Source organism: Trichosurus vulpecula, chromosome 2, assembly GCF_011100635.1.
Source record: "Trichosurus vulpecula isolate mTriVul1 chromosome 2, mTriVul1.pri, whole genome shotgun sequence".
NCBI classification, from domain to species: Eukaryota; Metazoa; Chordata; class Mammalia; order Diprotodontia; family Phalangeridae; genus Trichosurus; species Trichosurus vulpecula.
In genome coordinates, this window is record NC_050574.1 from 348,395,944 (window position 1) to 348,410,975 (window position 15,032).

Consider the following 15,032-nt stretch of genomic DNA (forward strand, 5'->3'; position numbering starts at 1 on the left):
GATGGAGAGTGAAAGATTTATAGTGTTAGATATCTTGTGATGGGATGAAAGTAAAAGAAGAAGAGGACCACAGACGCCCTGGCCTCTGGTCAGAGTGATATGCCCAGCCTTTGGCTTCAAATGCTTGCCCCCATACTGTCTCCAAAAGTACTGCATAAGAGATAAAAGAATAAGTAATTTAGAAGACTTAAATCTGAGACCCAGATCTACCATTAGCTAGCAATGACCTTGGAAGGGTCCCTTTACCTTTCTGGGCTTTAGTTTCCTTCATATGTGATATAAGGGGCCTGGACTTGATGACCACTAAGGTACTTCCAGATCTAACAATCTACAGCTCTAAACTGACCATCTTTCTGAAAGAAATGTGGCAGAGTAACAGGAACAGTAACTTAGCCATTGGTCTATTTTTCAAATTACCACATTCCAAATAGGTGGTCATTTACTCTGCCTACCTGTAATCCTGATTTAGCCCAAATTTTCCTAAAAATATGGTCAGTATAACTTGGAACCAAAGTAACAGGACAAACTCTAACTTTATGTAAAGATTGCTCATTGTACTCCCTAATGTGCCAAGAAAAAGAGGTTTCTGGGTTTAATGAAATCTAAAGTACTTTCAGAAGGAGTTTATTTGGTGACAACCCCTTCCTTCCGGATACTTTCTCCTCCCTAGTTTGTTTTTTAAATGACATTGCCCTTTCCTGTTTCTCCTACATATCTGACCACTCCTCCTGATTCTCCTTTGCAAAACTATTTTCCATATATTAATATTTTAATGCATGAGTGTACCTCAGAGTTTTATTCCTGGTTCTTTATCTCTTACTTCTCTTTAAATTTTCTCTTGGTGATCTCATCAGTGACTATGGATCTCATCTTCATCTCTATGCAGATCCCAGATCTATATTACTAATGTTCATCCCTCCCATGAATTTTTCCAAGTGATGCTCTATCCACTATACCATGCTAGTTTTCTAATATTTTAATACCTTATTTCTATTAAATGTTCTAATAATCCTTTTATTCTTACTGCCTTTGCACTCCTAAATCAAAATTTGACCTCTAGTCCCTTAGCCACATAAGATAGACTAGAAACAGAAAAAAAGATGCAGAAACTTATATCAGAAACAAGACTTTGTTTATGTATGAGAGGAAAGCTGCCAAGTCCTTTTGCTTCACACATCCTATAAACGGGGCTTATATGCTGTTCTTCACTGGGGCTGCGTCACCAATTGGCATAAAATTTCTGAGCCCTACAAGCCAGATTAGCCAGACTTTTTGGGGTGGGGGGGAGGAGGTCCAGGGAAGCATTTGAAATAACTAGAAGCTGCTCTTAATTTCACTGCTGATGATTCTGTCATTTGTGACTCCAAATACCCTTCAGTACACTGACTCTACGAGGCAAGTTTGGTGTGGGAGCTTTTCTAACTCTTCTGATTTAGTGGACACTGGTTTACCTCAAAAAAAAGAAAAGCAAACAAACAAACCCTTACCCCTTTGCTACTAAATTGTGGGAAAAGTAGAGAGGAGAGCTTGATTCCCTCTCCTGCCTCCCCAAAAGCTCTTGTGAACCACCAATTTTCACACACCACCAATAGAAATTACTTTGTATTTGCTTTATATACATTGTCCCAAAATCCAGTATAGTTTTAAGCTATCCCAAATGTCTTAGTGAAGGTTTAGGGTATGAAAGCTTAATACCATGCTAAGCAGTTTTGGGCCACTCTGTATATTTTTTTCTTTACTTATCTATGACTGTGTTGTTTTCCTACCTCCACCTTGGTACAATCTAAATTTCTTCAGAGCAGGGACTATTTAGTTTTTTGCTTATTGTACTAGTGCTTAGTGTAATGCCTGGTACCTGCTATTATAGATGAACTGCATACTAGGAGCTTAATAAATGCTAGCTTAATTAAATTGAATTGAAAACTTTGAGAGACTCAGAACCGCTAACTGATTAGATGGGGAAATGATGGATTTCTTTCCTGCTTAAACTTTCTCTAACTTTTCTTTGTATCTCTAATGCTTAGCATAGTATTTGGCATAGTATTAGCATAGTATTTATGCTTAGCATATGCTAAGCATATACTTAGTATAGTATTTTTTCTTTAAAAAGTTATTGATAATAATTATTGTTTTTAATATCACCATGATTCCCCTGATATTTCTTCTTTCATCCTTCCCAGAGAGCCATTCTATATAACAAATGATATTTTAAAGAGAAGAAATCAGTTTAACCAATTAATACATCAAAAAAATCTGAAAATATATGCAATGTATAACAAACATGGACCTCCAACTTCTGTAAAGGGCTGAGGTGGAGTATCTTCTCATACCACATTTTTCAAACCATGCTTATTCTTAGTAATTTCATAGCATTCACTTTTGATTTTTTTGTGTGATTGCTCTTTCTATTCGCATTATTGTACTCATTGTGAATCTTATTTTCTTGGCTACATTTACTTCATTCTGCATCATTTCATGTAGATATTTCCGTACTTCTCTGTATTCATCATATTTGTCATTTCTTACAGTATAGTAATATTGCATTACATTTCTGTTCCGCATATTGTTTAACCATTCCCCAACTAATGGACACCCTCTCAGTGAACATTGGTATATAATAGACAGTGCCATTGTAAGAAGAGACAGACAGGATGTGAGAGTGATGAAGGTTGTGTGGCGTGCAGAGTGCTGAACCAATCATAGACATCCTCTCCAAGCTAAACATTCACATTCAACAAAAGTGGCAGCCCCAAACCATGATGATTATTGGAATACTCATTGTCAACAGATTAAAGCTCTTCTCTCTGTGTGAACAATTTATAACTGACTTGGCGGGAAAGCTGAGCCAACATACTGTGGTAACAGTGGAGCAGAAAAGGAGTAAGCAGCTTTCAGAGATTTAGTGCAGAGCACCACATTTACTCATCTGAGCCTCAACAGTTGCAAACATCAGGATTGGTTTGATGAAAATGAAGGGGAAATTCAGAAGCTGCCAAATGAAAAATGAGAACTCTGCAGGGTCTACCAACAGAATAGTTCATCCATCTCTAAAAAGCAGTGTTTAAGTCCATCAAAAATAAAGTGCAATCAAAGCTTAGAGAGATGCAGGATTCTTGGCTCAGTACAAAGGCAGACAAAATTCAATTTTATGCCAATGGTAACAATCCAAAGTATTTTTACAATACCCTGAAGACTATTTGGGGCCCAAAGACCTTCAGTGCCTCTCTACACAATGATGGTGGAGCCCCACTGATCAGTGATAACAACATGATCCTGGAGCAATGGGCTGAATACTTCCATAGTGTTCTCGACAGACTATCATCAACCAATGCTGAAGACATTGACAGTTTACCTCAAGTTGGAATTAATTCCTTATTAGCTAAACTTCCAACTGAAGGAGAGCTTTTCAATACCATTGGGCTTCTCTTGTGTAGCAAAGCACCTGGGTCTGATTCCATTCAAGTAGAGATTTACAAGGCAGGGGATTATATAAAATATGGAAATCTTCTGGGTTATATGGCAAGAGGAGGTTATCTCCCAGGAGTTCAAGGATGCCTTCATTTTCCATCTCAGTAAAGGAAATAGGTGGTTCTGTAACAACCATGGTGGGGGGAGGGGTGTCTCTCTCTCAGTCATTGCTGGCAAGATTCTTGCCAGAGTCTTCCTTAATAGGCTGATCCTTCACCTGGAAGATAGTCATCTACCTGAGAGCTAGTGTGGCTTCAGAAAGAGCCAAGGAATGGTTGACATGGTATTTGTGGCCCAAGAACTCCAAGGGAAATACTAGGAACAGGACAGAGGTCTGTACACAATATTTGTTGATCAAATCAATGCCTTTGATATCATCGGTCATGAGGTCCTGTGGAAGTTCTTGGTGAAATTTAGTTACATGGAAAAGTTTATCAGTATTCCTATGATGTATTTCAGTATTTCATGATGGCATGCTTGAATGGGTTCTGGATAATGAACAATGATCTCAAGCTTTCCCAGTCACTGATGGAGTGAAGCAGGGTAGTGTGTTTGCTCCCATACTTTTAGACATGATATTTTCAGAAATGTTGTCAGATGCCTTCAACGAGGATGAAAACAGCATTAAGGTCAACCACCACACTGACGGTAAATCATTTAATTTGAAAAGGCTACAAGCCAAAATTAAAGTGGAGGGAGAGCTGGTGCATGACTTTTTGTTCACAGATGATTGTGCACTCAATGCAGCCTCTAAGACTGAGGTGCAACACAGTATGGATTGATTCTCTGCTGCTTGTGCTAATTTTGGCTTAACAATTAACACCAAAAATACAGAGGCTCTCCACTGACCAGTACCACACCATCCATGGAACCATTGGTTACAGCAAATGGAGAACTTTTGAATGCTATGGATAAGTTCACTTATTTTGGCAGCATATTTTCCAGGGATGTGCACATAGATGATGAGGTTGATGCCCAAGGCACGTTTTGGACTTGGAACTGAAACTGTGCTCTATGGGAACTGAACTAAACTATGAACCTAATCCACCTTCCCTTCCCAGAGACTGAGCTGGTGCAGGGGAAAAGGAGGATTAGGTGCATAGTTTAGCTCATTTCCCATAAAGCAATAATCCCAATTCCAAGATTAAAACTCCCTCACAGTTCTAGGCACCCTAGCTTCTTAGGGCTTCCATGCAAGCCTGGCTTGCTGCACCATCCCCCAGAAATATTGGCTCCATGATAGTCATGGTTCCAATTCCCAGTTCCATGAAAATCATCTCCAGCACCTTAAACTGAGGACAAAAAAACCACAGGATAGAAACAAAGACCCCCAGACTCATTTCTCCAAGCTGGGGTAAAAGAGGGAGAGCAGGGAAAGAACACTTTCAGTTGGTTGTTTATGAGCATAGCAGATAAAAGTTGCTTAAAGAGCACAGTAGAAACAGGGTAATAGATAAAAGCATAGCTATAAAGGATGATTGGCTCAGTCTTCCCAGATCTAAAGATGCAGGCAGCCAATCAAAAGAGGCTACCCCTATCCACATGGTGGGACACAGGTCTCAATGTTACCTGAACTGGGCATGCCCAGATCAGACCAGGTTAAAATCTATTGCAAAGTCTTCATCTCCATCTCTTCACCATGGGAGCATTATTCATTGAGACCTTCTCCAACCACTGAAAGATTTCACCCTTTTTCTCCCCACATTCCATTGAGCTAGATGGCTCAGCGGATAGAGTGCTGGACCTGGAATCAGAAAGGCTCATCTTCCTAAGTTCAAATCTGGCTTCAGACACTTACTCTGTGACCTTGGGCAAGTCTCAGTTTCCTCATGTGTAAAACGAGTTGGAGAAGGAAATGGCAAACCACTTCAGTATCTTTGCCAAGAAAACCTCAAATGGGGACCTGAAGAGGTGGACATGGCTGAACAACAAAATTTCAGTCTTTCCTTTTTCCTCTTCATTCATTCACCTGTAGACACTCTTCTTCCCTAGAGTTATTTTCCCTTCATTGTAAACAGTTCACTTGATTAGGGGAGATCACGTATTCCCCTAGGGCAACTAGATGGCTCAATTGATAGAGAGATGGCTCTGAAGTCAGGAAGACTTGAATTCAAATCCAACCTCAAACACTTACTAGCTGTGTGACCCTTGGCAAATCACTTAAATTTTAGTTTGCTTTAATCCACTGGAGAAGGAAATGGCAAACCATTCTAGCATCTTTGCCAAGAAAATCCCCAAGGACCGTATAGTCCATGGGATTACAAGGAGTTAGACGTGACTGAACTACAACAGCATATTTCTTTCTATCTTCTTCCTTCCCCCTCCTTTTTTATGTACCCTACTATTTTGCCATTTAGTATGCCCTTAAAAAACACAATATTGATTCAACTGTAGGTCTGGTGTTATTGTATCATGGTGTCATGTTGTTTCGGTCCTGTTTCTCAGCCAGGACTTCTATTTGACTTCTATTGTTGTTCAGTCATTTTCAGTCATGTGTGACTCTTTGTGATCCCATTTGGGGTTTTCTTAGCAGAGATACCATAGTGGTTTGACATTTCCTTCTCCAGCTCATTTTACAAATGAAGAAACTGAGAGAAACAGGGTTAAGCATCTTGTCCAGGGTCACAAAGCTAGTAAGTGTTTGAGGCCAGATCTGAACTCTGGAAGGTGAATCTTCCTAACTCCAGGTCCAAATACTCTATCTACTGGGCCATCTAACACATTGCATAATTTTAGAAAGAAATCTCTTAATGATCTCAGAATTCGTTCTTGTTCTTGTTCTTGCTTTTATTAGCCCCATAGGGGACTTTCTCATTTTAGTTTTATTTCTAATTTTTGGGGGAGGGGTAATTCATTTCATTATCTGTGCCTTCCTTAGTTACTGTATCTGTTTGCCTTTCTTGTATTTCTGTTGTCTGTAAAGGAAACAATTTGTTCAGCTCTGGTTTCCTTGGTAGAAATGTTTCAAATACCATTATTTTATTGAATGTCCAATTTTAATTGATAGGCTCAGGTTTGCAGGGCATGTCATCTTGGGTCGCATCTTGAACTCCTTTGCTCTTTGGAACACATCAATTCACTTCCTTCCCTCTACCCACCCCCTCAGATGGGTACAAAATAGTTTTGTATTCCTTTAATTTCCTTCCCTTTATATTTTAAGGTATTTCTCCTGGTTGATTGCAGAATTTGTTGATTATCATTGGAATTGTCAAATTTAACCACCATATATCTTGGAATTTGTAGCACAGGGCTTGGTTTTGTTTGGTTTTGTTTTTTTTTTCCTTCTGGAGGTGATCTGTGTATTCTTTTTAATGATACTTTGTTTTCTATGATCAGAAGTTCTGGACAATTTTTGTTGCATTATTTCTTGTATTGTCATGTTCAGTTTATTTTTTTTCTTGTCATGTCCTTCTGAGAGACATAGACTTTAAGCTGTCTCTATGCATCTTGTCTTTAAGAACAGCGTGATTTGCTTGTATAGAGATCATTTTTAAACATTATCGTTGTTTTTTTTCCTTTTTCTTCCATATTTGTCCTTCACTTCTGCAGACTTCCATTCTCAATCCATCGTTCTCTTTTTTTCTTGATGAGGTCTACCATTGTGGTTTCAAGTTTTTCTATCCTGTCAATTTTTGCTACATAGACCACAAATTCTGTTTTCAAAATTCTTATTTCTCTTTCAAATCACTTGGAAATATTCTGATACAGTTCCATGATCTCCTGGGAATCCACAGGACTCTCTGCTTCATCAGGCAGGACTCTCTGCTTCATCAGGCGTTGATTCATTTTTCTTTGTCTTGCCATATTTATTCATAGGTATCTGGACTTATTTAGTAGATCTGGAGAAAAATTCCATTCTTCTATTATAATCTTCTGTATACTATTTCCTTGCTTATGCTCAAGACTGTTAAATGAAGTTTTTTTTTCCACCTGAAATCTTAGGTAATTTCAACCTTTGCTCTTATGTTCTCCTGTGTTCAATTTTTGACTCCTTCCTCTTTGCTGGTAGTTACCCCAGGGATCAGACCTCAAAGCTTCTTCACTTTCCTCCCTCACTAGTGAATTCACATTTCCTCATTATTGGGTTGTTGCCTAAATGACTTCTGGGGCTACAGAACTGTCCTCAGTTCAATGTCAATCGTCTGATGGATATACACACATGTGGGCATCTTGCCTCACTTCCTTATGTTCCTGCCAACTGTAGTCCTAGCCAAAACAAGCTTCTACCTTTTGGTTTTCCTCCATAGAGAAGAACAAAGGCAGAGTGAGGAAGAGTTGAGTTCTATTGGAAGCCCATGATTTGACTTGTGCAGCCCTGTAGGAACATGGTGGCTGGTGGGAAAAGAGGAATTAAGTGAACACATTAAGGGTTAGGGATTAGCTTTCCCTGCTGTTAATTCACTTGGTTGATACCTTTTTAGAGTTCTTGGTATCTTAAATTGTGGAGATAGCCAAATGTATTTATCTCTTGTGCATAATTGCTATTTTGGAGAAGTATGAGAGATCATAAAGATTGCAAAAGGTATCTAGTCTTCCACTCTGTTGGTCACATCACATACTAAGTTCTTCTAAATGCTTGTTGACTGGCAAGTATTGAAAACGTGGAGAGAATACAAATTTCCGCTGAACATATCTTTTGTTGATTATTAAAAAACAACTTGTGATTCAGTAGAGCAAAATTTCACCCTAATGGCTTTTCTCCAACTAAGCGTCTCCCAAGTATATAATAAAATCATACAAGATTGTAGGTACTACTTACAAGATCAGAACTGTAAGACAAGCAACCTAAGGTTGCCTGAGTAAAACTTACAATAAAGATGAACATTAAACCTAGATTGATTAAATCTTAACAAGGTAGAATTAAAAATCAATTTTCAGTTTCACAAGCAAGGAAGTGTCTGAGATTGGATTTGACTTAGGTGTTCCTGGCTCTGGGTCTGGAGAACAAAGAGAAGAATGATGCCTTAGGGAGGAAGGCATTAGGGGATTCTGAGAGAGAGGGTCAGGAAAAGCTTCATGTAGAAGGTGGTAACTTGAGCTGTGTCTTGAATGAAGAGAGGGATTCTCTAAAGTGGAGGTGAGAAGGAGTATAATCGAAGCATGGGAGATGACTGAGGCAAAGACATGGGGACAGGACATGGAATACAGTATGTGAGGAATAGAGAAAAGGTAATTTTGGCTGGACCTCAGTGCAGCATGGGAATAAATGTACAATAAGGCAAGAAAGATAGAGTGGAGATAGGCTGTGAATGGCTTTAAAAAATATTTATGTGCATGTTGTCTCTCCTCATAGAATGTAAGCTCTTTGCAAGTAGGGATTATTTAACTTCTCTATTCTTTGTGTCTCTGGTGCCTTATACCTGGCAATTCATTGAAACGTTTGTTGATTGATTGCTATTTTATCATATAGACAATTTATATGCCATGTTTCTGCAAATGACCTATATATTTGATTACTGCACAGAACTCTTTTATATGTTCTATGTGTCATTTATTACAAGATGCTTGTATTTTGGCCTTATGTGCAACATCATAATTTATGCTATGCTTAGGCACAGTGAATTATAATTATTTTGTGTACTATGGTTAGCTACATGAAATTCTGCTGTAAAATGTGTAGATTAATGGCTTGCATGTGAAATCTAACATCTGCTAAGAAGACTAGCTGTGTTAACTATATTGAATGTTTTTTCTATAAATTTCTTTAATTACTTGATATGCTAAGTTCTGTATATTGTGCTACATATGCAGAGATATCTTGGTGGATCCCAGTAGGATTTTCAGAGATTTCAAATTCTTCTCTAGGGGAGGATGTAAGGTAGCACTTGGCACAGTGCCTGGCATCTAGTTAAGTATTTAATAAATGCTTGTTGACTTAATGTGATGTAAGCTTTCTTATTATTATGACAAAAATCTTTAAATTCTTAGTCCAGAGCCATAGCAATATGAATTTGTAAAACACCTGAGTTGCAGAATGTGTCTTTTTTTAAAGAAACTACTATATGTCACTCACTGGACCCCAGGCCATTGCCAGCCGTCTTGACTTTTGTCTTGCCACTGTACTTTGACTCTGGAGTAGAGAGTGAGGCGGATGACTTTGTCCAACTCTGCCTCATTTAAATCTAATTCATACAGAAGTCAAGACATCACCCTGTGATGTCATTGGTCATTTCTTCAAAAACGAAGGGCAAACAAGATTCCTTGAAAGATGCAACACAGACTATTTTGTTCAATGACCCTCTCACTAGTAATCAAGTGAGTTATTGGAGATATATGTAACCAAAGATATTTGCCACTGTCATGGAAAATATCCAGTATAGAGTCCAAACAGAAAATAGATTCCCTCTAATAGTAAAGTTCCTCAGATGTTCCTATTGTGTACGACATTGTGCTAATTACACAAACCCCAGTAACATTACAGTCTCCTAAAAGAGATGCATATTCATTTAAAAGCATTTGGCCTAAGGACATTGGAAAAATAAAATGGTTGAAGAATAAGCATAGTCCAGGCAGCCTACCCCAGCCTAGACTATGCCATGGGTAACTAGAGTGCCAGTCCTGTAGTCAGGAAAATCTGAGTTCAAATCTGGCCTCAGATACTTACTGGCTGTGTGACAAGTCACTTCACCCTGCTTGCTTAGGTTTCCTCATCTATAAAATGAGGGGGAGGAGGAAATGGCAAACCACTCTAGTATCTTTGCCAAGAAAATCTCAAATTGGGGTCATGATGAGTTGGACATGACTGAAAAACACGACTGACTGAAAATATATGAGATACTGTCATTGACCCTGTTGGTTTAAAGACAAAATAAAATATTGCCTACTGACTGGAAACATTCTACTTACGGATAACATAATTTGTCTTTTGCTCTTTTTTTGGAGGCAATGTGTTGTAATGCTTAGTAAATGTAGTTCTGAACTTGGAATCAAGAACTCAGGTTCATATGCCTTCTCTGATACTTAACTAGGGGTGCAATCCTATGATCCTGAGCATGTCTGGTAGCTATTCTGAGTGCCAGTTTTTTTAATCTGTAAAATGGAGATAATTATAAATGTCACCCCTACATCACCATGTTCCTGCGAGTCTTAAATAAGATAATGTATATAAAATGCTTTGAAAGCTGTGAAGAGCTATATTAGTGTCGGCCATTATTATCAATACTACTTTGTTTTATGGTTCAACATCTCATCATAACCAGAAACAAATGAAATATGATGAGAGGAAATAGATTCAAAAGTAATACCCTTACACAACTTAAAACATTTTTCAAAATTAGTCATTAAAAAAATAACAAAAGTCCACTTCCATTTGGAAAATTCTTCCTTTTGTCCCAAATCTTGAGTGTGTACTGAAACTCCAAGGAAGCCTAATGATGCCACTTTTAAAACCCTGCTCCAAATAACATATAAACTGCTTGGTGAGTTACTTTTACTGATAGAGAGAAGTACATGCTGTCCTATTGTGTTCCCACTATTGGGAAAGGATTTAAAAGGACATTCTGTGGCACTGAAGGATCCCATCTAAGGTTGGTAGTATCTAAGTAGATATGTGGTAAGAGGAGATAGAGACTTGGGCTCTTCCTTCCATCCATCTCTCATTACTCTGATGTAATTTATTAACCAGCATTCCAGTATTGAACATCTAGTGGGAAAGGAATCTACTGAGCAAAATGTGCTGCATTTACTGAGCAAAGCAGCATGGGAATTCTGGGAACGGAGCAAGTATAAAGGTCTCTATGCTCCTAAGCTTTGAAGTTTCTCTTTAAATATCAACTGCCTTAAGGGTACCTCTTGCTCTACTTGGTGACCTCTTGCCACTAAAACATCTGTCCAGTGTAAAACAGCAATCAATTTCACTGGGTACCAACCAGTCCCACTTTCTATTCCTTTTCAGCCAACTTTGACTCCCCCCTTTACCAGGGTGATCAACTTTCAATTACTGACCAAAATTGCAAAACTTCTCAAGCTAGGTAAACCTAACATCTCCTCCTGTCAATTCTACTTGTTGTGAGATTGTTAATAATGGAAAATATAGAGAATCTCTTCATTCTAGTTGATTCAAATGGAATGGGTCTAGCACCAAAGCTCCATTTGCTTCTTAGGAAATTTCTATCACTATATCAGGCCCTTCTCTGACAATAACTGAAAAATCATCTTGAAACCTGAGTCCTTTCCCCTCCTCACTAGAGATTCTTCCAACAATTTGCTGTTTTCCACCCCTCCGGGTACCTGGCATCCTCAGGTCCTTCTCCCTTCTTACTTATGACCCTCCATTTTTTCCCAGATAAAAAAAAACCTCCTAAAACTTACATAATGAGGTAGAAATAATTGAGATTCAAGTTATTTGAACTACCCCTTTCAGGGTTATTTGCACTTTAACAGGAATAGGGCCTGAAACTCGAGGGATTATGTTCTGAGTAACATTTGAGCAATCAGCCAAGTGGATAGGGGAGATATAGTTAGTTGGTGGTCCTTCTTTAGCACATGTCCACAAAGCAACCTTAAAGCCTCCCATGATAATGATATTTAGACAAATGGAAAGGTGAAATTATGAGTGAAAAAGCAGCTTCTTTTTCTGAAGGACTTCAAATTCATTCAACCTATATTAGCCAGTAAAAACACTCAAGAACTTTCTTTCTCTGCCCTCACTCCCACATTTCCCCTATCCTTTCATTTTATTTATTTATTTATTTTTGGCAGGGCAATTGGGATTAAGTGACTTGCCCGAGGTCACACAGCTAGTACATGTGTCAAGTGTCTGAGGTCAGATTTGAACTCAGGTCCTCCTGACTCCAGGGCCGGTGCTCTACTCACTGAGCCACCTAGCTGCCTCCCCCTATCCTTTTAAAGTTGAAGTGGAATAGGGTCCAGACTATTCCAATTCTTCCTCTACCTCACATCAAGTTTTGCTTAGGGGATGAAGTAATACTATAAGGAAAACACATAGAATTTTACAGGATACATAATGGAACCTACATTTACAATGTATCATTAATCCCAATGCATTCAACTTCCACAAGCACACATTTTAACTCACTGATATGGAGCCATAGTAATGTCCAGGTGATTACTGCTAGGATGACTAAAAATGCGGTGAAAAGAATGATTTTATTCTGGATATTCCAAAAGGGGGTTTTCTTGGCTTTCTTCTTGGATTTTACTTTTCCAATAGGTTTTCTGTGTGGCTTTCTCAGTGGTTTCCTGACTGGTAGCTTCTCTGGTCGGGTTACCATTTGGACAGAGATATTAGATACCTTGAAGAAAGAAAAACATATATAGACATACACACAGAGAGACATATATAAACAATCATGTATCAGAGGCAGCTGGAATAATAATAATAAAAGGAAATACCTATACAAGGAAATTTTGGCACAAAACTTCCAGAGTAAAGTGATGAAAGGTGAATATTCATAGTGGCATATTTATTTTCTTTAGGTAAGTGATCCTAGGATCATATATAGAACTGGAAAGAGTCTTCAAAGGCAACTTAGTTCAACCTGATCATTTTACAGATGAAGAAACCGAGGTCCAGGGAGGTGGTCTTTCGCTCAATATCATCTAGGTAGTAGGTAAGAGAGTTGGTATATGAACCCAGGTCCTCTGACTCCTGATCTAGGGCTCTTTACATGGTGCCAGGTGATCCTTGGTCTGTCCATGGGTGCATAGCCATGTCTCAGTCGAGAAAACTAACAGCAAAAAAAAGTTCAAATCTTATCCTCCAGTGGAATGAGTAATTTTTATTCCTATTTGCAACAGAATTCTTTGCCACTAGAAAAAAAATTTATAGATGTTTTGTTTGAGGGAAAATACTCACGTAGCCTGCTCACAACTGTATTTCTAACTATGTACTTTTGAGTGATGGCATTGCTTTGGCTTCCCAATCAATAAAATGGGGATGACAAACAAGGAACTGGCAAAGATTACTTTGGCAAAAACCACTAGGTAAAATGAAAATATTCTGTTTGCAAAAAATAAATTGCAATTTATCACTTACTGTTGCCCTTCATCTCTGCTTTCTTTCCCCTGCCTTCCTTACCTGAAAATGTGAGAATTATAGAATAATGTATAGAAGAGACTTTAAGCTCCTTGGACAAAGACATTTATGCATATCACTGTAAATAAAGATGAGGTAATTTCTAACTGCAGCACTTTTAATGATAACTGAGTGAAATGCAACAGCCTAGAACAAAGAATAAAGCAAATGAGAATAAGAATTCTAAAGAAATAATGCATTTTTGTCCTGCTAATAAGCCCAGTTCTTATAATATATATTCATACCAATTAATGGGCTAATTTGCAGCTCAGTATGTTCTGAATTATTCATTGGTGTCTCATTCTTCCTGCCAAACAAACTTGTCCAGTGGAATGTGGACTATAGTCATCCAGCTGAAATTTAACTAGAGTCGACTTAATCTAATGCTGTACCTTGGAGGAGGTGAAGATAGTGTTTCTAAAGAGAAAATAGCCATTGTAGGATATGGAGTGGATTCATTAAAATAAAATTCCATTCCAAACATTTTCTAAATAATCCAAAGAAGAAATTCTCCCAAAATAAATGCTTGTGATGCTTTCAACATATAGGCTGAGTCTCCCTGTTAATTTTTAGTGGATACATCAAAGATAAGCTTTGTCTCCATCAGTTTACCTTGGCATTTATTAAATGCAGTTTGCTTAAAGATCAGTACACATTCAGTGACATTTTCAATGCACAGCTGTTGAACAAATTGCCACTGACAAAGCTCTGGCACAAACTAACAGCAATTCAAAAGGGTGGTGCAGTCCTCACTGATGAGCAGAAAGCAATGACAGACAGACCCTAAGCAGCCAAGAGAGCAAGGTTCTCACATACTACTTACATTCAAGTCAGCAGGTTTGGCTGAATCGTCACTGTTGGGTTTCTCCATTTTAGGGGAACTCTTCTTGAGTTTGCAGGTAGGGTTGCTCCAAAGCCAAATTTGCCCCTAACTCTTGTACAATGTCGCCAGGTTCCTGTTCTGGGGAGAATCAGCAACAGCATTTAAGAGATCACTCAGGGCAGGGCATCAGTTTACATCCAGCAGTTTCCAGTTCTGTAATTGAATCTGTTTCACTGCTCCACATGGGGTGTTAAAGGGACCGGGCAAATTGTGTCCTAAACTAAAGTTGGGTAGGCCGGTTTCCATATATGATCTGAGGTTTATGTTGATTGCTCCCTTTTGGAAGCTGAGGCACGGTGCTGTCAACTTTGGGGGAAAAAAGAACATAACATTATTTGGGTGCTGTGCATGAGAAAACAAGCATGAAAGTAACAAACTGAGTCCCTGAACTCTTTGCATTTAATTTAGCTTGAAACAGTGCTGCATCAACAAATTATGCTATTTTTTAAAGTATACTTTCTGAATTTAGGTATGGTGCAGTAAATTTAATGAGATTTCCAACATCACTCCAGACTTTAAAATCGGAGTTAGAAAATGTAAAAAAGAAATAACTTTTCCTACTCTCTCATCCATATAGAACATCTTGTAATAAAAGTCCTCTTTGGAAGATTGAGAGGAAGCATGGGGTAGCAGGTAGAAAGCTAG

General features: G+C 38.3%; 1 protein-coding gene across 1 annotated transcript in view; it reads right to left on the minus strand.

Moving 5' to 3' along the window:
* Nucleotides 1–14,375, minus strand: part of TMPRSS7 (transmembrane serine protease 7) — an 84,384-nt gene extending 70,009 nt beyond the window's left edge. The window contains exons 1-2 of the mRNA XM_036745362.1: nt 14,328–14,375; nt 12,506–12,722 (exon numbers count right to left, since the gene is read on the minus strand). Of these exons, the coding sequence (XP_036601257.1) occupies nt 12,506–12,722; nt 14,328–14,375 (265 nt within the window). The remainder of the gene's footprint in view (nt 1–12,505; nt 12,723–14,327) is intronic.
* Between the last annotated feature and the right edge of the window lie 657 nt (nt 14,376–15,032).